Below are 23839 nucleotides of genomic sequence, written 5' to 3' on the forward strand. Positions count from 1 at the left end.
CAAACTGGGTGTCTTAAAATAATGGGAATTGATTCTCACAATTCTAGAGACTAAGAAGCCCGAAATCAAAGTGTTGGCAGGGCCTACGCCCTCTGAGATCTCTAGGGGAGGGTCCTTCCTAGCCTCTTCCAGCTTCTGGTGGCCCCAGGGTTCCTTGGCTTATGGCAGCATGACCCAGTCTCATGGCTGTCTTCCTGTGTGTCTCTGTCTACATTTTCTTCTTCTTCTAAGAACACGTCATATTGGATTAGGGCCAACCTGAGTGGCCTCATCCTCACTTGATTACATCTGCAAAGACCCTATTTCCAAATAAGGTCACATTCATAGGTACTAGGGTTAAGACTTCAACATATCTTTTTAGGGACACAATTCAACCCATAACAACTTGGTAAAGAGAGGTTAAGCAATAGTGGAAGTCAGCCTGGCTGAGAATCTGCTCTTATCTACTCTGTCATAAAGAATTCATTTCTGAATTTATAAAATTGGTTTCCTTTGTTAGGGATGTGGGTTTTAGAATTTTTCTGGAAGAATTCTGGGAATGAGAAAGAACTGAGGGTTATTAACAGATAATGAAACAAAAAGAATGGCCAAGAGCCAGGCGCTAATTAATTTATACCATATGAACGTTTCAGTCTTTTTTTATTTGAAAAAAATGCATATCAAAGAAACAATATCAGCTTGCCAAGAACTCAAGAATGGCTGTTTTCCTTTCTTTAACTTCATCTTCACCTTTTTCTTACTTCTCTCTTCTGATTTTCAGAATTTCAAAATAGAGCCATAAGTAACATCTCTTAAAAACCTTTACTTATTTATATTGAGTAATGTACAGACATACATAATGTGTTGTCATGTAATAATTATTGTCATGTTTTTGAGTTCCGGAAACTTTTAGCCTTGCTTATAGAATAAAAAGTTGTTTTCTTGGAAGACTCCAGTCGCCTTTAGTTAAACAGATTACAATTTTCCCTCACTAGACCATCATGCAGTTCTCCATAATCGTGATGTATATACTCACTTAGGAAAGTGAACCCACTATATTGTTCAAGAGGAGAAAGTATACCTATATGACCTCATTTTTTGGAAAGAAAATATTTTGTATATATTTTTTGTATATCAATGAAGAAATGGACAGGCAAATAGCTAGCTAGATAGACAGGCATGAAAATAGTCCTGTAGGCTATACACCAAAATGTCAGTCCCGGTTATCCGTGAAGGATGGGTTTACGGGTGACTTTTCACTTTCCACTTTATAGCTTTCCATGATTTTATGTGGACATTTTAAAAAACTAACATTTATTTTTATATTCCAATAAAACAAACAAGGAAGTTTTATTTTTTTAAAAGATTTTATTGGGAAATTGGGGAAGAGGAACAGTGTTGAGGAATTGGGGAAGGGGAATAGCCAAGTTGTTGTCCTTCAGTCTTAGTTGTGGAGGACGCAGCTAGCTCAGCTCCAAGTCCAGTCGCCACCCGGCTGCCCGTCGGCAGCTCGGCCGCTCAGCTCAAGGTGTCGTGTTCAATCTTAGTTGCGGGTGGGCGTAGCCCACAATCCCATGCGGGAGTCCAAATGGAAACCTTGTTGTTAGGATTACATGCTCTCACCAGCTGAACCATCCTGTCACCTATTGGCAGCTCAGCAGCAGCTCAGCTTGGGTGCAGCTCACTGGCTCATGTAGGAATCGAACTGGTGACTCTGTTGCTCAGAGCTTACACTCTTAACCAACTGAGCCACTCAGCCTGCCCCAAGGAAGTTGTTTTTATACGTGTTGGAGGTTGAAAGCCATGTCTCAGAAGTTACTTCCTAGGTGACTAGCTTGAAGCTCTCCCTGCAGGGGCCACTCTTCGTGGGGGTATCGCCAACTCTTGCCCTTGGATCTGGCTTCCTCAGGAGACTGGAAGGTGGGACTTTACAAGATCTTGAATCAACAAGTGATCTGAGCAGACAGCCTGAGGCCAGGCAGCCGAGAGCACAGATCTTCACTGGTTCAGAGCATGGGGCGGCCCGCCCCAAACACGCACACCAGGCCTTTCATGCACGGTGCTAAGTAGGAAGGATCTCATGGGAGAGTTTGCGCTAGATGGCCAGTGAGAGACTCAGAAACCCGAAAACCGGGATCCACTGCTGTCAGCATCAGACAGTGCCTCGGCATTCAGGAGCCACTATCCTACTCAATGAGAAATGCCTTGTTCACTGCCTGCCGATGTTCTTCATAGCAATTAGACAAGTGGAGGGATCCTTTTTCTTTTCTTTTTTTCTTTAAACATTAATGTTGCTCTTTATTTTTTTACAGAAAAGAATCTCATGTCAGTGGCTTGAGCACCAGGTTGGATCCAAAGCTATTGTTTTTGCTCCCATGATTGTCTCAAAATGTCATTTAGTAAAGGATAAGAAAAGTTTTCTCAAACTGCCCCAGTCTTTAAAAAATAGCTGCCAAAGCTCATAAGCCATTTCCCCCTTTCCCTTGCAATAATTACTAGAGGATACGGTCCAAGACTTAGGAAGAAAACAGCTCTGTCAAATAGATGGTATTGCTGACATATAAGCTGCAAGAAGTATTTATCTAAGAAGAGAGACTTGTTATTTTACGTTTATTTGATTTGCTCGTGGTGGTGTCTTTTTCCACTTCTGCAAGAAATCTGAAGGCATGAAGGCAAAGTATAGAAAATAGAATATTTTCTTTACAATGTGACTTTTTTTAATGCTACCACATTGGGTAGTTTAGGTAAGAACACTATTAGGGTTTTTTCTTGAGACTTACATATATGTGTTCATTTGTACCTTTATGTTCTTTGACCCCCAAGACTGACATTCTTACCTCCATTTCCCTCTAGTTGCACTGCAGGTGGGGCTACCTGCCTTTCTCTCAACCTGCTGTGTACTGTCACTCCACCATGCTTTGCCCTCGACCTGAATGATGTCTCCGTTCTGCCCATCGAGCTGTAAACAAGCGACAAACACATACAGCATCCCTATTCCCCTCCTGCTGTTGTATCTCCGAGGGAACACTCCTCATTGTTCAAAGCCCAGTCCATAACTCACGTCCATGTTCAGAGATATGGGCCAGGTCACTCGGCCTCTCTACTTGAGTCTCCTCTTCTTTTTAAGGGGAATCATAACAATCATAAAGGGAATCATTTATTCCCACCTGCCTCCTAGAACTGTGGTGGGAATAAATGAAAATACATGTCAGGGTGATTTCTCTCACTGAATACTGGTCTCGTCATCACCTATTCCTTCTCTGTACCCTAGACCTCTGCCTTCTGGTAGAGAGTTATACAAACTTTATGGAAGTACTTATCCTATGTCTCAAGGAGTTGACAGTATCCACCTGAGTTTTTGCTTCTTGAGGATAGGAATCATATCTTGTTTGTATCCATGGTGCCTAATGTAGTGCATGTTGTATCTCATCATAAGCACTTGGTAAGTGCTGATTGAAATGTCACTTAGACGTAAATTCAGTGATTTCATTTAAACAAAAATATCTCAGTTTTTTTCAATCACATATAAATTTTTTAAGTGACAGTCATGCTTTTAGGGAATATTTCCTTTTACAAAGCGCAATTAGAAGATAAGCCTCTCCACCACCAACAGACCCCACCATGGCTATATTGTCAGTTAATCACATGAATAGGTCAGTACAGGAAGTGGAATAGGGAGGCCCAGGCTGCAGTAACGCAGACACAGGGACACCACATCTGCTGGCATGGGATGACTGCTAGTTTGGGATGCCATTCGCCTTTCCTCTGTGGGAATTGTTGAGCCAGCAGGAAGATGTGGGCAGTGGGAAGAAAAGACCTTTCCTCTTCCTGAGAGAGTTTGAGCCTCATTCCTGGGTGTACACACAGACAGAAGCAGTTTCCCAATTCCAGATACCCTACATGTATCCACATTATACAGTTGTTTAATCAGTGAAGCTTTAGGACCAGTTTTCATGCTCATGTATTATAAGTTTTGCATGCAGTATGTGTACTTTCTAGCATTTGTAAAAAAAAAAAACAACTAGTCCCAGTAATGAGAGAATTCACTTTGTGTAACACACACACGCACCCCTCATCACTTTGGAAATGGATATAAAAAAGGCAGTAGAATTTTTGTTGTGTGTGAGGTTTTGATGCCTGATAAGCCAGATTCAATAAAAACCCTAAGGTTTTGAAATAGGTTTAAGATTATGTTTTAAAAACCTAAATTGGTAGAAACAGCTTCCACAAAGTCTGTGCTGTGTGGTATGGAGCTAAGCTCAGCCCCATGCATGGCCATTATGATGCCGCTGTGGAAGTAGCAAGTAGAAGTAAAAGCTCTCAGCAGAGGGAGAAACCCAAATAAGAAATCAGTATAGTTAGACGCAGAAGTATGTAATACATGGTCCAAGGAGTTCCCGTGAAGAATGTTTAAAATTTGTTGCTCAGAAATCCAGCTCTCTCAAAAGTTTATATGTGGATGATATCAGAGTGATAGCAAAAACAAAATGGTTAAGAAAGTGCATGTCCATTGATAGGTGGAAATAACTAGGATAGGGATGGGTGAAATACAGTGCTCTTGAGTAGTTGCATTTACAAGTATTATTTGTAATAAACAGAATATTTCTGATACAGCTTCATAGGTGTCTCTAAGATTTTGTGGAATGCAGTGTTTTGTGGTGCGTTGCAGTGTTAAACTGTTGGAAGAAGAGGTAGAGCAAGGCACTTAGGTCGCGAAAATTCACTCCTGCATGGAAACCCATGAGTGAAGGTGGTTGGCCCTGAAGAGCTTTGTATAAAGCTGAGGGAGGCTCCAACAGCACATCACTGTGGGAGCATACAGCGCTTGGGAGGCCATCACCAGCTCCCTGGAGGCACAGTCTTGTATTAATAGAAGGCACAATCTTCCTGCTGGTAGAAAAGGATATTGTGTTCGTGAGAAAAATCACAGAAGTGGCACAGGGACAAAACGCAGGGGGTGACGCCAGACTGTACCTGGGCATCTTAGGGCCAGAATCTTTTTAACTGTAGGAAGGCAGAACGTGTGAAAAATTGACTTGCCTTCCTGAACGTTGTATCTTAGGATTTCAAGGAACTGCTCGTTTAAACTCAGATATATACAAAAGACAAGTGGAAATGAACAGGAACCCTGAGAGAAAGGGATTCTGCAGGCTGGAGCTGGTGATGGGCACATATGTATGTGTTCAACATAGCCTGTTGTCATAAGGAAGCAAGATTTTAGAACTATTGGGGAAATCTGATTTAGGTGAACAATACCCCCAAGATATCCTGACAAGTTACATGTGAGGCTGCCTAATAGATAAAAATAATGTCTGAAGAATCTTAAAAACAGGAGTTAGGAACTTTTCAAAAATGGGAACAAAACCGGATGCCGAATCTGTTGGCCACAGAGCTTTGATGTTTCTTGGTGGTGTCTGAAACACATTATTAAGCAAGTGGTTTATGAAGAACCATGAGTCAGCATTCTGTTTTCTTAGGAATAAGTCATGTCATGTCAAACTAGTCATCCTAACCACATTCCTGCTACTGTCTTTAATTGGGTTGCCAAGCTGGTATAACAGAGGAATGCAAAGCCTCTGACAAGTGTATATTCCAATGTGTCCCATGCATGAGTCAGAGAAGTGTAAGTAATACACTTGAGTGGATAGCTGTTCAACTGCTCGAGTAACCAGGTGCCAGGAAGAGTGATGAAGGGGCTAGCATCAGTCCAGCAATGGGCATTTGAGAAGGAACCTGTTCATGGCAAAATTCTATGCAGTATCCTCATCAATGACTTGTAAGGGAACATAACGTGGTGATGAAATGTCTTCACGACATAAAGCTATTATTAGGAACATCTTAATACATTAGATCTTATAACCTGCATTTAGGAGAGTTTTGCTCAACTAGAAGTAGCTAAAATATAAAAAGACCAAATTTCATCAGGACAAAAATTAAATCCCGTTCTGAGTTTCCAAAGCATAATTGTATAAAAATACAGGATGGAGAGATGTTGCATGAGATAAAGCATGTGGAAGAAGATTAGGGATTTTAGGTGATTGTAAATTTCATGTACGTCACTAGGTGTGGCTACCTAAATGTAATAACATTTTGGCTGCATCAGTAGAAGGTGTATTGTTCAAAACTAGACAGCTATCCTATACCCACCTGGTCAGACTATACTGAGCCTGATCTATGCCCTTCTGGGTGCTATGATGTAAGTGGGACATTCTTCTAGGAGAGAAATGGGATTGGAGGAAGGTGCAAAAGGGCTGAGAATGGAGGACTTCAGAAAGGTGTAGTAGCTGTTTATAGATGGTTGAAAGGTGTTGCATAGAGAAATATAACTAGGCCCCTTGATGAGTGCAAGTGTCAGCGAGGCAGACTTTACCATGCTATGAGGAAAAGCAATCTGGGTCTCGAAACAGCTATGTTGGAAGTTTTCTTGTCACTGGAAAGGGTTGAAGCAGTAACAGCTTCTCAGGAACATCAGAGGAGATTCCTATATTGGATTGAGTCAGACAAAATACAAACACCAAACATTTCATTGAGTACCTACTTTGAATTCAGCATTTTGCTAAATATTGGAGCCTAAGATAACTTCTAGTTCTGAATTTTCATGAAGCCAAGTGAGCCAAGAATGTAGAGTGAGAATGAAATGGTTCAGGACAACTTTAACATTTGGCTGATGTTCTTATCTAGTCTTGTGCTGTCCAGCATGGTAGCCACTAGCCACATGTGGCTATTTTTTTTTATTGTTTCAGATGTACAGAACAATGCAATAGTTATCCTTGTCACCTTTTGCACAGAAACAACCCCCTTCCCCCATCTACTGCCCTCCCATCCCCGATATCATACTTATCCATTACAATTCCATTGACTCCTTTCCCACAGTCTTCTCCACGTCCCATGACTGTATGTATATATAATTATAGTTGACATACAATATTATTCAACATCAGCTCAGAATACAGTGCGGTGGTCAGGCCTCTACACCGCACATGTGGCCATTTAGCACTTGAAATATATAACAAGTCCAAACTGAAATGACCTTAAGTGTAAAATACACACCTGGTTTTGAATAATTAGGATTAGCTTTTTATACTGATTACATATTGAAATGAGAATGTTTTGGGTACATTGGATTAAATGTCTTCTTAAAACTAATTTTACCTTTTTTTTTTTTTGCTTTTTTACATGTGGCTACTAGAAAATTTTAAATTACTCTGGGAATTTGTGAGGGTGAAAAGGATAACTATTGCATTGTTCTGTACACCTGAAACTAACAATAAAAAAAAGTAAAAATAAACAAATAAATAAAAAATAAAAATAAAATTACTCTGGGAAGTACTACTCTAGAATTTAGGTTTTAGAACCAACCTAACTTATAAATGTTTGATTTTCTTTTTCTTTTTTTGTTTGTAGACCTGAGAAGATGGCTAAACTCCCAGTGATTCTGGGCAATCTAGACATTACAATTGATAATGTTTCCTCAGACTTTCCTAGTAAGTTGTAAGTTCTATATAATAAACAAACAAGCAAAATTTTGTTTGTTTTTTTACTTCAATTTTTTGTTTTTAATTTTTCAGATTATGTCAATTCATCATACATTCCCATGAAGCAATTTGAAACCTGTGCTAAAACACCAGTCACATTTGAAGTAGAAGAATTTGTGCCCTGCATACCAAAACACACTCAGCCTTACACCATCTACAATAATCATCTTTATGTTTATCCTAAGTACTTGAAGTACGACAGCCAAAAGGCTTTTGCCAAGGTGAGTGTAAAGACTGAGCTTTCATTTTTTATATTCAATTCTCTTAGGTTTTGCTTCTCATGTTCTTTTACAAATATTTACATATCTTGGCTTTTTGTTTTCTTTCCCTTTTTTCTTTAAATACTGCTGCAGGCCAGAAATATTGCTGTTTGCATTGAATTCAAAGATTCAGATGAGGAAGACTCACAGCCTTTGAAGGTTTGTTTTTTTCATAGATGTTTGCATTTTCCTATTTTAAAAATGCAGTTGCATGATATTGCACCACTAAAGGAATTTTGAACATTTTAATTGACACAAACACAAAAATATTATGCCATCACAATCTATAACCATGTATGCTGAACCTTGGAGAATATTGAATAATTGAGTTCTTGCTTCTAATTGACGATTTCTGTTTTGTTATACTCCTTAGGGATGAAGGTTTCTCATGCATGTTCAATTCAGTAAGCATATCATGTACCTACTATGAGCCAGGCATTGCGTGGATGCTAAGAATTATGTTAGTAACCTTGATAATAGAAATAATAATAGTTTGACACTTATTAAATATTTAATATAGTATGGTAGTAGTAATAGTAGTAGATTACTGGTGATGTTTATTGAGTGCTTATTGTATTCCATGTTTTCCTCTTAGAGCCTTATTGTTATTAACCTCCTTTAATTCTCATAACAGTTTTTTGAGTCAGGTACTTTTATCTGCATTTTTTTAGATGAGGAGACTAATGAACAAAATTTAAATAAACTGCTGAGGATCATACATTAGTGGAACCAGTGTTCAAACCTAGGCAGTCTGGCTCCAGGTCCCAAATTCTTTACTGTAACTATGTGAAAATGGTTTTCCAAGAAGGGAAGGAGACAAAGATGTAAAGAAGAATATAATATAGTTTTTGCGCTCAAGAAATTCATAATTTAGTGGGAAAGACAGTCATGAAAAAAGACCTTCTGGCACACAGAAGTGGCTGAAATGGTTTTTTGGACAGAAGCTGAATATGTACTTAATATAGAAAAATCCTGACGGGACACAGAGGAAGGAGTTAATCATTTCATGAAGGACGCATGAGCGTTTGCTTGGTGCACATAGAAGGGAAAATCATTGGGACAGGGATTGCATGAGCAGAGGCATGGAGGTGTGAAAGGAGCGGTGAGCCAGGCCCTGCCCACAGCTGCAACGTGGAGGGCGGGAAGGGGGTTGGGAAGGGCTGGGAGGTGAGCTGGAGCGAGGCTGGGCCCAGGAGCAAGGGGGTTTATGTGTCTGGAGTCTCATAGGCGGAAGAAATCCATCAGTGATGGTTAAGTTTACGCTATGGGAATCTTTTTCACCACACATCTGAGTTTAATTTCTTACCCTATTAATTGAATGCTGGTGTTTCCCTTTGCTCTTATTTTAGTGCATTTACGGCAGACCTGGTGGGCCGGTGTTCACAAGAAGCGCCTTTGCTGCAGTTTTACACCATCACCAAAACCCAGAATTTTATGATGAGGTGAGCAGGTTTTCAAGGGAAAACCCTGTGTTACCATTTCTAAGGAAAACTCCGAGTTCTTTACTTAGTAAAGCAAAATTCAAAAGAAGCTGCATACTATACTGAAATTGTGTTGCTGGACCTAAATGTTGAAGTATTTATTTTACATATTTTTTTCTAATTATAAAAGTACATACTTACTGTCAAAAATAAAAACTTGGGAAATGCAGATAAAGGGGGAAAAAAAGTCAAAATCCCTTCTCTATCGTTAGCACAATTAATATTCTGATGTATTCCTTTCAAATTCATACTTAAGTGTAGTTACATTTATTGGACCTGAGACTCTTCCCTTCTTATTATTGGGTTTCCTTATATAAAATTGTAATGTAGTTCATTAAAACTAGTATATGAATCCACTTTCAAATGTTCTACCCTGTGTTTCCTGATGCCGTGTCTGTGTTAAATTAATGAACTGATTTCTTTCATGTGTTTTCTAATTCCTTCTAGAATTGAAATCTCAACTCGCCTGTTTTTTGTCAGTGAATGACTTAATCTGTTCAGGCTGCTATAACAAAATGCCACAGACTGGGTGGCTTACACACAGCAGATATTTAGGGCTCACAGTTCTGAAGGCTGGAAGTCTGAGATCAGGGTGCCTCCCAGTTAGGTGAAGGCCATCTCTTAGGTCGCAGATTCTCAGTTGTGTGATTCTCAGCTCTCTGGGGCCTCTTTTATAAGAGCATTAATCCCATTCATGAGGGCTTCACCCTCCTGACGTAATCACCTCCCAAAGGCCCAACTGCTAATACTGTCATCACCTTTGCGGGTTACAATTTCAACATGTGAATGGGCGGCGATGGGGAGGAGACACAAACATGCAGACTATAACAGGCTAACACTGTATTTAAGGGTCCATTTCTTCCTTAGCACAATTTACAGTCTCAGATTTGTTTGACTGCAAATGTTACTCTCAGTTTGGAAACCAAATGCACGTTTATGCATTGGGTGACCCAGTGTGTGGCTGCTTTCACCAAGAGATTTTGTTGTTTGGGAATATTAGAAAGATTATTATTTTGTCTTCCTTGCAGATTAAAATAGAATTGCCCACCCAGCTACATGAAAAGCACCACTTGTTGTTCACATTCTTCCATGTCAGCTGCGATAATTCAAGTAAAGGTAGCACGAAGAAGAAAGATGTTGTTGAAACACAAGGTTTGAAATTTCATCATTCCTTTGATTATTCGTAATTTGCACATCAGGTTCCTGAATTTATTCTTTTAATATATTTTTTATTAGTTTCAGGTGTGCAAAACAATGTAATAGTTAGGCATTTCACCCCTCACAAAGTGATAACCCCCCTCCCAATCTACTACCCCTCTGACATCATATATATCTATTACAATTCCATTGACTCTGTTCCCTATGCTGTACTCCATATAGGTTCCTAAGTTTTATTTTGACAATTTGTATCCTTTTGTGAAGGAGTTTTTAGATGAAGTTTGTGAAGGTAGCATGCCTGGCTTGTATGTGTACATTTTTCTAAAAGAGAATTTTAGAATTCTAACCCCAAAGCACTCAATGTACAGTGTAGACAGTGTTCTGCACACAGTATATTTAGGGCCTCTTTGATTTCTTATCCCTATTGATATTGACAGTTTTTAAAGATCAGGCAATTTAGTAACACTGGCTTTCTTTCGTAAGTTCTCTTAGACTTACAGTGAAGTTTTTTTGTTCTTTGTTTCAACAGTTGGATATTCCTGGCTTCCTCTCCTGAAAGATGGAAGGGTGGTGACCAATGAGCAGCACGTGCCTGTTTCGGCTAATCTCCCATCTGGCTACCTTGGCTACCAAGAACTTGGGATGGGCAGGGTATGAGATTTTAAGACTGGTTTATCCCAATTCCTTCAGAAAACTCCAGCAATCAAGCAAAACAATAACATGAAAAACACACAGCGTTTTTGCCATTCCCACATTGTAGTTTGCGGTATTCACTTTCAAGTAAACTTAGGCCATTGGAAGGTAGTGCTGTTAACCGTGTCACAATCTAGAATTATAGTTTGGGCATTGTAGTATAAGCCCAGAAGTAGCGGTGCCTCAGCAGGGAAATGGAGACTTGGAGATGTTGGATGAGGTAGAAAATCTCTGCAAACTAGCCATGCTCAAAGACATGCACTTAGGGTCATGCAAATGATTAGGCATTGCCTCCCAGCCTAATGTAAGTCTAGTAAGCCAATCTCTCACCACATGGTAGCCCATTCTGATACCTTTCTGATTCTTTAAAGCCTGAATTCTCTCAGATTTCTCCAACTGGTTTGTTGGTTTTGCATTCTTTTTAACCATCTTAGATTTTACAGACTTCAGTTTTATGACATACTTAGCTAAGACCTGTTTCATTTCATTTTGAATGGCTTTTAAGGTTTCTCTGCAGTTAAATAGTGCCAAATTTGGAGCCATGTTATGGATCAATAGTTAAAATATTCCAAAATAAGGGAATATAACATTCAGTTATAATTCCTCTTCCGAACATGAGAAAAATGGAGGTTTCGGAAGTGAAATTAAGCACAAACAGATGATTCACCCATTGCCTGTGCCAAGAGTACTTACTGCCCTACTTTATCTGGTACCTTCTATCATTTTCAGGGTCCTGAACTCAAGTTTGGTTAAGTCATTTATGAAATAAGACTCTTTCCCTCTCAAATAGACAGTAATCCTTACAGCTGCAACTAAACAGAAAAGATAACTTAGAACATTTAGTGAGAAGATCGTTGTACTTGGGGGAAGAAAGTAGATAGAAGTTAGTGTTGATTGCATTCCTGCTGTGAACCAGGCATGGCTATCAAGTCCCCGAAGCTGTCTGGGTCTTCAACATTTTCATCAGCACCCACATCCAGGATGGTGTTTGAAGCCAGGATCACTAATCTGTTGGGATGTTTCTCCCCTCCATATGTTTCAGCATTGTGGTCCAGAAATTAAATGGGTAGATGGAAGCAAGCCACTGCTGAAAGTTTCAACTCATCTGGTTTCCACGGTATATACTCAGGTACATGCTATTCCATTAAAATTAGCAGTGTTTGCTCTGTGAATGAGTTGCTATGATTTTTTTGGCAAAACAGAATCCTAATTGATATGTTATATAGATATATATGTTTACCCTATAGGTCCTCTTCTAAAGAAAGGAAGTACATATAAGGGGCTTATATGTACTGAAATAAATGACTAGTACAAGTAACATTTCCCAACAATTTTCTTCTTTTGTTGGAGGAGCTTTGAAATCTTTTCAATGTATTTTTATTTTCATCTCTTTGATCTTCTCATTTTTATATGATCAGTTTCATAGTCTAAATAAAGCATGCATGCTGTAAGAAGCGAATACTCCAGCAGATATGCTAATAAGTTTTCATTGTCTTCTTTTCTTCCCCCAGGATCAGCATTTACATAATTTTTTCCAGTACTGTCAGAAAACCGAATCCGGAGCCCAAGCCTTAGGGAATGAACTTGTAAAATACCTTAAGGTACTGGATGGATTTCTTATAACCCCTTTTTAATGAGCTTAGAGTTGGTCGGGTTTTCTGTTTGGTGGTGAGTGTTGTTCTTAACCCTTTGGAAGCGTTATAAGGATGCTCTTAGCTAGACACTCTCACATCAATAGCTTCTATATGGCTTTAGATAGTGGCAAGAAGGGGATTTTTTAAAACTGTTCCCCTAGAATCATGTTCTGGGTGAAACTCCCCTAAACAAACCCTTTTTGCTCTCACTGTACAATGACTCCAGGGGCCTCCCTAAGCTCTGCACAAAGCTGGGGTTGGTTGCATGTATTGTTATTATCTTTTTTTAACTCACCTAGCATGCACTCACCAAGCTTATGTTATTTCCTGCAATGACCTAGGAATTCCTTCATGGTGGGACTGCTTCTTATGTGCCTGTTATTGTGCTGTGTGCCCAGTGGGCACTCAGCACAGAAAGCCTGTGTAAGTGAGGGGTTTCCTATGTGGGGAACAACATATTTTAGGTCTGGCCTGAGAAAAGTAGATGTGGGACGAGGACAAAGGCAGGAGGAGCACTGTTTCTGAGGGAGAGGACATTGAAGGCATGGGGACCAAATATAAGAAATGTGAGCAATGGAAGTTTGTTTGCTATAAGCAAGGAAAATTACATAGGGATTCTGCAATGACTGCTGTGCCAAGTCCCCTCTCAGCTGCCTCATAAACAGCCATGTGGCCTGAAGAAAAGCATATTAGTTCCCTATTGCTGCTATAAGAAATTTCCACCAACTTGGTGGCTTAAAACAACACAAATTTATTATCTTACACAAATTGATTATCGTAGGTCAAGAGTCTGACATGAGTCTCACTGAGCTAAAAGCAAGATGCCGTTAGTAGGGCTGAGTTCCTTTCTGGAAACTCTAAGGGTGGACCTGCTTTCTTGTCCTTTCCAGCTTCCAAAGGCTTCCTCATTCTTTGGCTGGCGGTTACCTTCTGCATCTCAAAGCCAACCAAATTGCTTCTCTGATCATTCATTCTTGTGCGTGTCTCCCCCAACTCACTTTTGCTTCCCTCTTCTACTTTTGAGGACCCTTGTGATTACATCAGGCCCCCCTGGATAAATCTGAGAGAGCCTCCGTATCTAAAAGCCAGCTGGTTAGCCTTAATCCCTCTGCCGTGTAACCTGTTCACAGGTTCTGGGGATTAGGACACGGACATCTTTGTTCCTTATTCTGCCTGCCACTGCCTTCCATTTGTTTTAGATAGTCTTCTTCCATCCTTATTTGAAACTGAGTGGAGATTTGGTTTACTTTTAAAAGAATAACTCGGACTTTGGTATCCCCTGTCTGTACAGAGTCTGCATGCAATGGAAGGCCACGTGATGATCGCGTTCTTGCCCACCATCCTAAACCAGCTATTCCGTGTCCTCACCCGAGCAACTCATGAGGAAGTCGCCGTCAATGTGACACGGTGAGAGAGGTGGAATGGTGGATTCTGTCCTTCCCTTTCAGTCTGTCCACATCTGGAGCATGGTCGTACATATCTGGGATGCTAATGTGTTAAACATGATGTTTAAGCAATTTCTTCTGATCCCATTTAGGGACCCCATCTAATTCCTTGTTGCCTGTGGTGCCAGTTGCATCGTCATTGTTCTACTACTGTGATGATAATGAAATGTTTCCATTTTCACATTACTATTCATTGCTTTATTCATTCCTGTGGTGTGTAGGGTCATTATTCATGTGGTTGCCCAGTGCCATGAGGAAGGATTGGAGAGCCACTTGAGGTCATATGTTAAGGTATGTAAAATAAACTGCCCCAGTCATTTAAATCTGTGGCTCTCCAATTTTCCTTCTAAGACCTTATTTTTTTAAAAAATCTGCTTATTTGGGGATGTATTTTGGGATGAAACTGAACACCTCTGCTTTCTCTTCTGTGCCGCATAGCCAGTGCTTGTACGTGAACAAGTCCAAAGAGGGGCAGCCATTCATTTATTTACTCAATTTTATTTTTGTCAACTACATTTCTTCTTTTAATGGGTTTTGCAGATAATGTGACCCAAATGATGTGGAAATTTAAAGAGGAATTTTAAGTCACTCTTGGCTAGGCCTCTAGTATAGGTTATTGTCTTCATTTTTCTTTTGTGCATCTAAAATTTCCAGGAAAACTGCTTCTCCCCAGATAGGAAGGTCAGCTCTGGCCACCATCCAAGTGGATGGCCCTGTAGGACATCAAGAGATATCGTTGGGATAAATATAAACAAGTTCTTCATTGACATACAGCATTCAGTAAACATAGTGTCAATTACTGTTCTAAAAAGTTACACACACTCTGTTTAGCCTTCAACACCTCTGTGAATTATAGCTATGTGTTAGTTTAAATAATAAAGTTTGGATTGTTCAGGGTATCAGTTACCCAGTGTCATGTGACACGTGTTGTGAAGGCCTTACGAGGAGGAGCTGTGGGCTGGAGGATCACTGGCCCGAGTTGGGGGACTCACGTATTTTGATGGGTCCCCTGAAGACATCCTGGGCTCCCTTTCTCTCACCTGACAACCACCCTTCTCACCTTCCATTTCCACACCTTCCTCTCCCACCCATGCAATTGTACCTCAGACCCTGATCTTCATCCTTTCATCTCATCTTGGAGAACCAGCACATTAAAGTATCTTTCCCTTTTCTTCAAAGTATGCTTATAAGGCTGAGCCGTATATTGCTTCTGAGTATAAGACAGTGCACGAAGAACTGACCAAATCCATGACCACAATTCTCAAGCCTTCTGCTGATTTCCTCACCAGCAACAAACTACTTAAGGTATGTCAGGAGGGCCAGTGTGACTCTGCGGTGTTCAAATTATATAAAGAAAACTCCACTTCCTCAGCTTGATCAATTCACCCTTTTTTGTGTGCTTTTAGAGACAATCACCAGCTCCTAAAAAGGGGTAACAGAGTTACCCCTTCACTACCAACTTTATACTTGTATGCCTATCAAAGCTGCAAAGTATTACTCTACTCAGAGTTTCATGGGCTCTTAAGTAGTAGTAAGTCATTATATTCAAATTCCTGGAAGACTGTACACTGGAGATCATACAGGCAAGTGTCAGCAGATGAGCCTCAGCCAAGAGAAAGACCATACACCTGATCTGGCAGTGCCTCACTGCATTGTACCATGCTGAGTGTAGGCGCTCAGTTTTCCAGTGGGCACGTCAAACAGGAGAACACCTGCCAGGCACCTCTGGTCTGATAATTTGCCAAGAGGTTCAGCCATGTTTTGGGGTCACACCTGTTTTATTTTAGTAACATTGCCAGCCTAAGACAGTAAAATATCTCACCTTCTAGTTGGTGGTTTTTCTTACTGGGATCCTTTTTTTTTTTTTCTCTTTCTTTCAGTATTCATGGTTTTTCTTCGACGTTTTGATAAAATCCATGGCTCAGCATTTGATAGAGAACTCCAAAGTTAAGGTATGTCACTTCATATCAGGGCTTGTATGACAATTCTTAGGGAAAAGTATCTTTCATTATGTTTGTAGATAAAACATGTATTATCACGTTCTGTGGGCCAGTTACAGTACTGTTTTAAGTGCTTTCCAGTAATAAAGCATTTTAGCTTCATAACAACTCTCTGGGGGAAGTATTAGTCTTACCTCTCATTTTACAGATGGAGAAACTGAGGCCAGGGTGCTTGAGTTATTTGCTCAAGGCCATGCTGCTAGCAAATGGAGGAGCCAGGTTTTGAGACCAGTCTGGCTCCAGAGCCCACACCCCTCAAGATCTGTGATATTAAATCCAAATAAAACTGCGTCCTTTCCTTTGACCAGCTTAGAATCTTCAAATCTGTTGAAATGGGAATAGTAGTTTAAGTGGTCATTTAAAATGTAATTACCTCATATTTCTTAAGAGTCTTGAACATGATAGACATTTCTTGGGGACTTAGATGAAGGTGTCTGATGCTGCTTCACATCCTCTGTAACCAATGAATGGACTCTGAAATAACTCAGTCTCCCCCCAGCCCTCTTCTCCAAGGTCCTGGGTGTGTGTGCCCTGTGACTCTCTGGCCTCCCGTGCTGTCCCCATGCTCATCTCTGGACTGATCCCTGTCAAGCTATGGCTCGTTGCTGTTGGCTGTCGGAGGCTCAGCGTAGATACACTTTTATAAAATTCCAAAGCAGTAAACACGGGTGGCCATGTTGCGGAGTTTCTACTGAAAGGCACAGTCTTGGAATTGCTGTTAGGACTATGAATTCCTGCTGCATTGCAGCTGTACAGAAGCAGGGACTCACGGAGTCTGGGTTCTTGTGCAGGGAGCAGCCATTGTGGGGCCTGGCCACCTCTTTCAATGAACATGGGGCAGAGGGAGGAGACAGGATGGGCGGGTGTGGATCTAGGCCCCATGGAGGAAGCCTTGGGAAAGGGCTGCTGGATTGGGTCAGACGGAAGGCTGGTGTTTCAGAACCGAAAGCCATACTTTCCTCTAGTAGAGCAGGTGCTGGTGCCTGACCAGGTGGTTTCCTTTTTATTTTATTCTTTCTTTTAAGTCCACTGTTAGTGCACAGGGAGGTGCCAGATGGAGGCGGGCCCTGCCTTCCACAGAGTAACACACCATCTAAACCATGCACAACAGCCTGCCAAGGAAAAAATCTAGCAGATTGTCTACTTGGCAGTGTGCAGCTAAGTCTATGTGCGTACACACACACACACACACACACACACACACACACACACACACGTGCACCCACGCACACACGTGCACCCACGCACATGCACAGGTCATCTGGATATATGTTTTTGTTAAAAATGTTGTCATGTGAAGGATAGGCTTTAGGCCTATATTAGTTTTCGAGGGCTGCTATAAGAGCTACCACAGCCTGGGTGGCTTAAAGAATATAAACTTATTTCCTCACACTTCTGGAGGGTGGAAGTTCAAGATCAAGGGAGGGTGGTTTCTCCTGAGGCCTCTCTCCTTGGCTTGTAGGTGGCCATCTTCTCCCTGTGTCTTTATACTGTCTTCCTTCTGTACATGTGTGTGTCCTAATATCCTATTTTCTTATAAGGATACTAGCCCTGTTGGATTAAGGCTCATTTTAATGACCTGGTTTTAACTTCATTTAGATTAAATTTAACTTAAAGTTAATTTTTGACTTAAAAATTAATAGTGTCTTTAAATTACTCTTTAAAAAATGTCTCCGAATGCAGTCATATTCTGAGGTACTGGGGGTTAAGACATTAACATATGAATTTTGAGGGGACACAGCTTAGTCCAAAACAAGGCCCCACTGGATTTTTCATTATTTTTGGCTCTAAATAAATGTAATCAGAGACATTGATAACTTGCTTATGCTTAAAAATATAATTACAGTAAAACCTTGGATTGCGAGTAACGTGGTTTGCGAGTGTTCTGCAAGGTGAGCAAACATTTGTAATACATTTTAACTTGGTAAATGAATGATGTCTTATAATATGAGTAGTTTGTTTCTGGAATGAATTATGCTCACAAACCAAGGTATTACTGTAATTGGTTTGGAAAGTACTCCTGAGCCCTTATTATGTGCAGGCTCAAGGATTACAAAGTTAAATGGGGCGCGGTTTGTGCCCTCACAGAATTTAGGTGTGAAATTGTACAGTTGGACCATGGGAGAGATGGTCTGGGAGGTAATGAACACTTCGGAAACACTCACAAAAAGTATACAGTAATACCTTGGTTTGCGAGCATAATTCGTTCTGGAAACAAACTACTCGTATTGCAAGACATCACTCGTTTACCACGTTAAAATGTATTAGAGTTGTTTGCTCGTCTTGTGGAACACTCGCAAACCACGTTACTCAAAATCCAAGGTTTCACTGTATTTAAAATCAGGTATCAATGATATCTTTCCGAGAACTGTGATAGAAGATTAATAAAGGAATTTAACTTCATGTGTTCTTTTCTCAGGATGCCAAATTAAATCATAGAACGTTAGGAGTGATAGGGACCTGGAAGTTCCCTTCTGGTCCAGCTCCTCCCTTATTCACAGAGGCAGAGATGGAAGTCTAGACCCATGTAGGGACCTGCCCAAGGTCACACAACTGAGCAGAGCAGGGACTCATGCGACACTCAGAATCAGCCTCTCCCAGATGTTTTGCCACTTCTAGTCTTAGAACCTGATTTTCCAACGCCTCTAGGAAATGGTTTTTGGAACAAACCACTCAAATGCTACCATGCACAACCTTTTCCATAAGTTAATTGTATTTTGGTCCTAAAACAACATTCAGAGAGTTTTTAGAAGTAGTTTATTTTAAAATTGTTATCCAATTTAAAAAGAAACACTGGCATCTAAAAGGAGGAAGCTTAACCATAACATAATTTACTATAAAAAGAGATTCAAAACAAGTACTTACCACTTTGGAGAGCTGAACGTTTTCAACTCTCCCCTCTGCCTTCTGCTTAGATGTCACCCTTTCCCTAAATCACGCGTTACTGATCTAGGAACTTCTCTCACTTTTTTTTTTTTTTTAAAGATTTTTATTGGGGAATTGGGGGTATGGGAACAGTGCTGGGGAATTGGGGGAAGGGGAACAGACAAGTTGCTGTCGTTTTTTTGTTCTTCAGTCTAGTTGTGGAGGACGTTGCTTCACTGGCCCAAGTTGGCACCATCATTGCACTTTTCCCAGGCGAGGCACATCAGTCACCGGCTTCTGGATAGCCGCTCACTGCGGCTGCTGGCCGCTCACGCTGGCTGCTGGCTACATACGGTAGCCCATGGCAACCCACTGCCACAGGGGCTGCAGCCTATGCCGTCACCGGTGACTCACGGCAGCCCAGCTCCAGGTTGAGCTGTTGTTCAGCATCTTAGCTGTGGAGGGCAGTGTCACTGGCCCTCATATGTGGGATCCGAACCGGGGCCCTCTGGCGTCCCAAGCCAGTTCTTAACCATCGTGCCACTCGGCTGGCCCTTCTCTCACATTTTTTGAAGCCTTCATTCAGTTTGCCTCATATCTTAGGAGTAATGAGTTTTATATGTTAGAATTGGTTATTTTTCTGTTTGTCTTATATTTACATCTTAAGAATTGTATGTCCTAAGAACATTTGAGATCTTGCTTCCCAACATGTGTCATCAGTTTGGCTCAAATAAACTCATTAAAAAAAATAAATACATAATAATAATAATAATAATAATTGTATATCCTAGTTCCTGATCCCAGTGTTCTGAATTTAGGGAGCAAGCTTGTGTTCACCATTCCTGCACCATCGGTGATTTCCAAAATCATGATCAAATCCCCTCATAGTTTTTATATTTTTTGACTGAAGAGCATCAGTATAATCCAATTGGTTTATAGCCCTGACCTGATTTTTCTCCTCATTGGTGAATCTTAAAGTGCCAACACCAGGCACACACCAGTCTTGCAGGGGTACCGAGGCCACAGGTTCATATAGGAGCCAATAATGCCTTTGGTGTTGCTAAAGTGCCCTTCCCAAAGATACCTGGCAATGGTCGGCATTTGGGGCCATAGTGTATGTTGGGCTGAGGCCTTTAATGTACATTTCAGTGTTAGTGGGGTCATCCCATCTAGTGCATGTTTATGTGGATAGATAAATTTGCACACTGTTCTGCTTGCTTCTAATGCCACGCTGTTTCTGAAGATGGAGATGGCCACCTGTCTGTCCCCAGCCGATCAAACTACATTTTGTTACATTTGCTGAGGAAGGCTGTAGATCAGAGCCTCTCTTTGAACTAGCATCTAAAATAAGCAATTTCTTTGCTAGACTTGAATGTTTCATAAGTGACATGTGCTTGGAGTTTAGAATAAGTGGTTGTTTTTGAGTAGGACCTCATTGACGCCTGCTAAGGAGTTTATAGCCCCCAACCCCCATTCTGCCTCTACAGGCAACATATTTTAGGTGTTTCTTTTCTATCATTTATATTTAGCAACTATAATTTCAGCAGACTCATTTTGAATTTCCTTTCCTCCCACACCAAATCAAGAAAATTGGTGGCATTCCACAGGTATGCTTCAAGGAAGCTGGAAAACCTGGCATAGGATAGGATGAGTATATACCCCTAAGTGTTACTTGTTGAACCTTCAACCATTTTCTGGCTTAACTGAGCCAGAAAAGAGCTTTCATTTGAAAAGTGGAAGAAGGATGGTATGGGTTCATGTTCTAAATGGACTGTTTGAACTTCCCCTACTCCGTATTTGTAAGCCCTGTCCATAGGTGATGGCAGAATGTTCATAGCCATACTTCTACCTGTGGATAAGTGCTTTGACGTCCAGGAACAAGGCTGCCTTGATATTCCTGCAACCTCAGCCATTGGCCAGGAGCAGCCCGTGCAAGGTGTGGCCATGGTGCAAATGCAGCAGCAGATTTCAGAACACAGCAGCTGGACTGTGGATCAGTTATGCTCCCTGCAGTTGGAGATCTGAGTCACCATTTTCATCACACCAGCAGGGTAGACAGAGAAATAAACATGGAGAGGTTAGAGAAACTGAATGAAAATAATGAGGATATAGGAGAAAGAAAAGAAGTTGTAGAAGAAAACAGAAAAAGTAATGTAGGAATTCCAATAAGAGGGAGTAACGTCAGACTGCTGGGAAATGTCATTGGCAGATTTCTTACCTACCCCATGGCTTTTGTTGTTGTTCGCTAAGCCAAAAACATGGAGTTTATCAGCTAATAGTCTTACTTATCATATCTCCCTGAGCAGTAAGATACCCTGTAAAAGAGAGTTCTCTAAACCTCACAAGAGAGGAGAACACAGTAAGAAATAAAGAATCAAACATATGAAGACTATTGTGAAGATCTTGCACGTTAAGCAGTGATTTGGGAAGCAGCATTTGTCGGAGCCCAGAAAACATATGTAGGATGTGGTGTACCCTATTCCTAGTGTCTGTGAAGACATGGCCGTTAGCAGTGGGGTTCACAGGATGCTTCACAGCTAGGCTGAGTGTGGGCCTCAGGGAGATCCCAGTCAGTTGAGGAGTCGGGTGGCAGGAGCTGAGCAGCCAGCAGCATGGCACAGAAGTGTCGTCCCCTCAGCAACGTAGGGGGTAGGGGATAAGCAGGTCGGCTGGAGAAGGCTGATGGGGTGTGGACAGGCGCTGGGCTCCCACAGCAGGACATGATTAGGAGTTGGGGTTTTGTTTGGCTGAGAGGTCGCCTAGCATCTCAGCGTCCTCTCCTCTGAGCCAGTGCTTATCTATTCACCCCCCTGGACATCAGCCAACACCTAGGTGATTTTCTTCCATTTAAGCTTATAGTAATCTCCATAAAAACATCTCATTACCTCAGTTTTTCTTACCTTTAGATGTGTGTCTTACCTCATTGTTTTGTTGTCACGTGAGGACTCTTGACTCTTGACGCTCGGAGAGCATCATTTCAGTCTTCAAAGGCTCTGAGGTGTCATCTCCTAATCACTGAACAGCATTGTTGGTTGGTTGGTATGTTAATTAACTACCATCCTTCACCGCATTTTCTTTCTTTTTTAATAAAAACGTTTTGTTACAGACATTATAAAATAAATGTAAAAGGAAAGGGAGTAGTTTAATGAATCTCATGTTGCTGTCACCCAGCTTCAGCATCCTGCCCTTCTTACTTTATATATCCACCCTTACACTTTTTTACCCTAGAGTATCTAAAAAGCAATTTCTAAATATTTTATCATTTCATCTGTAAAAACCTTAGTGTGTCATCTCTAACAGATAAAGCCTTTAAAAAAGACATAACCACTATACAATTATTGCACTCAAAGTTAGCAGTATTTATTATCTAACATCCAATCTGTATTTCGTTTTCCCCCAGGTGTCTCAAAAATGTCATTTTATTCTTGGTTTGTCTGAATTAAGATCTAAACATAGTCCACACATTGCATTTGGTTGATGTGTCTCTGAAGTTTCTTGGATTCTCAAACTGTTCCTTCTCCATTTATTTGTTTTTAAACGTATTTGTTGAAGAAAGTGAGCCATTTGTCCTGAAGAATTTCTCACATTCTAGATTTGGCTGATTGTAACTCTGTAGTGTTACTTGAGGCATGTGATGCCTCCTGATTGTCACACTTTTGGTTATGATAGTATTGGCTAATCGATTTATGTGGTATCCACCCCTTCCTCCATCATAGAGTTCCTCATCCACTTTTCATGGTTTTCATAGCTGTTGACTCAGCCACATGCTTGGGAGACCTGTTTTCCAGGAGTGGCCATCTTGAGTTGCTGGCAGTCATGCCTGTTGGTTAGGACTGGCCTTCCCTGAGGCCCTGGAAGCTGATCATCCATTGAGACCAACAGCTCAAGATATAGAGTTATTGCTTACACATATGGAACAAAATCTTTTTATAATTTCAAATATTACTGTTCTGCTTTTGAAAGTAGGTGAACTTCAAATTCTTATTACTTGATTCTTACCTCAATTCTTGAGTTTATATAAGTTTACAAAGATTTTCTTGTTATTGGTTTGAGAATTGAGATTATTATAAAGCTAGTATTTCAAAGTTTTATGATCGGTTCTGGTGTTTAATGCATAAAATAAGGCATGCTTTCATGTCAGAAATACCTAGGTTCCAGTTCTAGTTTTACAAAATACTATTTGCTTCATATTGGGATACTGGTTTGGCTACTCCAAACCAGGCCAAAATAATAGTGGCTTAAATAAGATAAAAGGTTCATCTCTCTCTTTTGGAAAATTAGGAGCCAATAGGCAGCTTGGGGAGTGGGGGAGATTATCCCCCCAAGGTCATTCAGGGACACAAGCTCCTTCAAACACCCAGTTATCCAGCCCAGGTGTCACCCTCATCCACATGGTTGAGAAACTGGCTCATCACCACCACACCAGGCCATGGTAAAGAAGAGAACTGGGAAGGCAAGCAGCTCCTTTCATGGGCATGGCTGAAAGAGGCACACATCACTTCCTCTTATAGCCCGTTGGCTGGAACTCAATCACATGGTCCTTATCTAGCCGCAAGTTAGGCTGGGAAATGTGGTCTCTAGCTGGACAGCTGTGTGCCCCTATAAAACCCAGGGGTTCCGCTACTAAAAGGCAGAAGTAAAGGAGGGATATTAAAGGTCAGTTAGTACTCATCACTGAATTTCTCTAAGCTTAAGTTTTCTCATCTGTAAAATGGGAATGAAAATACCCCCCGGCTGTGGCTGTTAGAATCAAATGCATGAATGGATAAATAAATACATGGAGCATCTA

General features: G+C 40.8%; 1 protein-coding gene across 1 annotated transcript in view; it reads left to right on the top strand.

The window, feature by feature from the left end:
* Positions 1 to 23839, top strand: part of DOCK9 (dedicator of cytokinesis 9) — a 285969-nt gene that overhangs the window by 193844 nt on the left and 68286 nt on the right. The window contains exons 15-26 of the mRNA XM_019663653.1: positions 7384 to 7463; positions 7548 to 7735; positions 7868 to 7933; positions 9124 to 9216; positions 10284 to 10407; positions 10943 to 11064; positions 12149 to 12235; positions 12618 to 12707; positions 14032 to 14147; positions 14407 to 14476; positions 15365 to 15490; positions 16066 to 16137. Of these exons, the coding sequence (XP_019519198.1) occupies positions 7384 to 7463; positions 7548 to 7735; positions 7868 to 7933; positions 9124 to 9216; positions 10284 to 10407; positions 10943 to 11064; positions 12149 to 12235; positions 12618 to 12707; positions 14032 to 14147; positions 14407 to 14476; positions 15365 to 15490; positions 16066 to 16137 (1234 nt within the window). The remainder of the gene's footprint in view (positions 1 to 7383; positions 7464 to 7547; positions 7736 to 7867; positions 7934 to 9123; positions 9217 to 10283; positions 10408 to 10942; positions 11065 to 12148; positions 12236 to 12617; positions 12708 to 14031; positions 14148 to 14406; positions 14477 to 15364; positions 15491 to 16065; positions 16138 to 23839) is intronic.

The sequence above is a fragment of the Hipposideros armiger genome, unplaced genomic scaffold (genome assembly GCF_001890085.2).
Source record: "Hipposideros armiger isolate ML-2016 unplaced genomic scaffold, ASM189008v1 scaffold_397, whole genome shotgun sequence".
Lineage (NCBI taxonomy): Eukaryota > Metazoa > Chordata > Mammalia > Chiroptera > Hipposideridae > Hipposideros > Hipposideros armiger.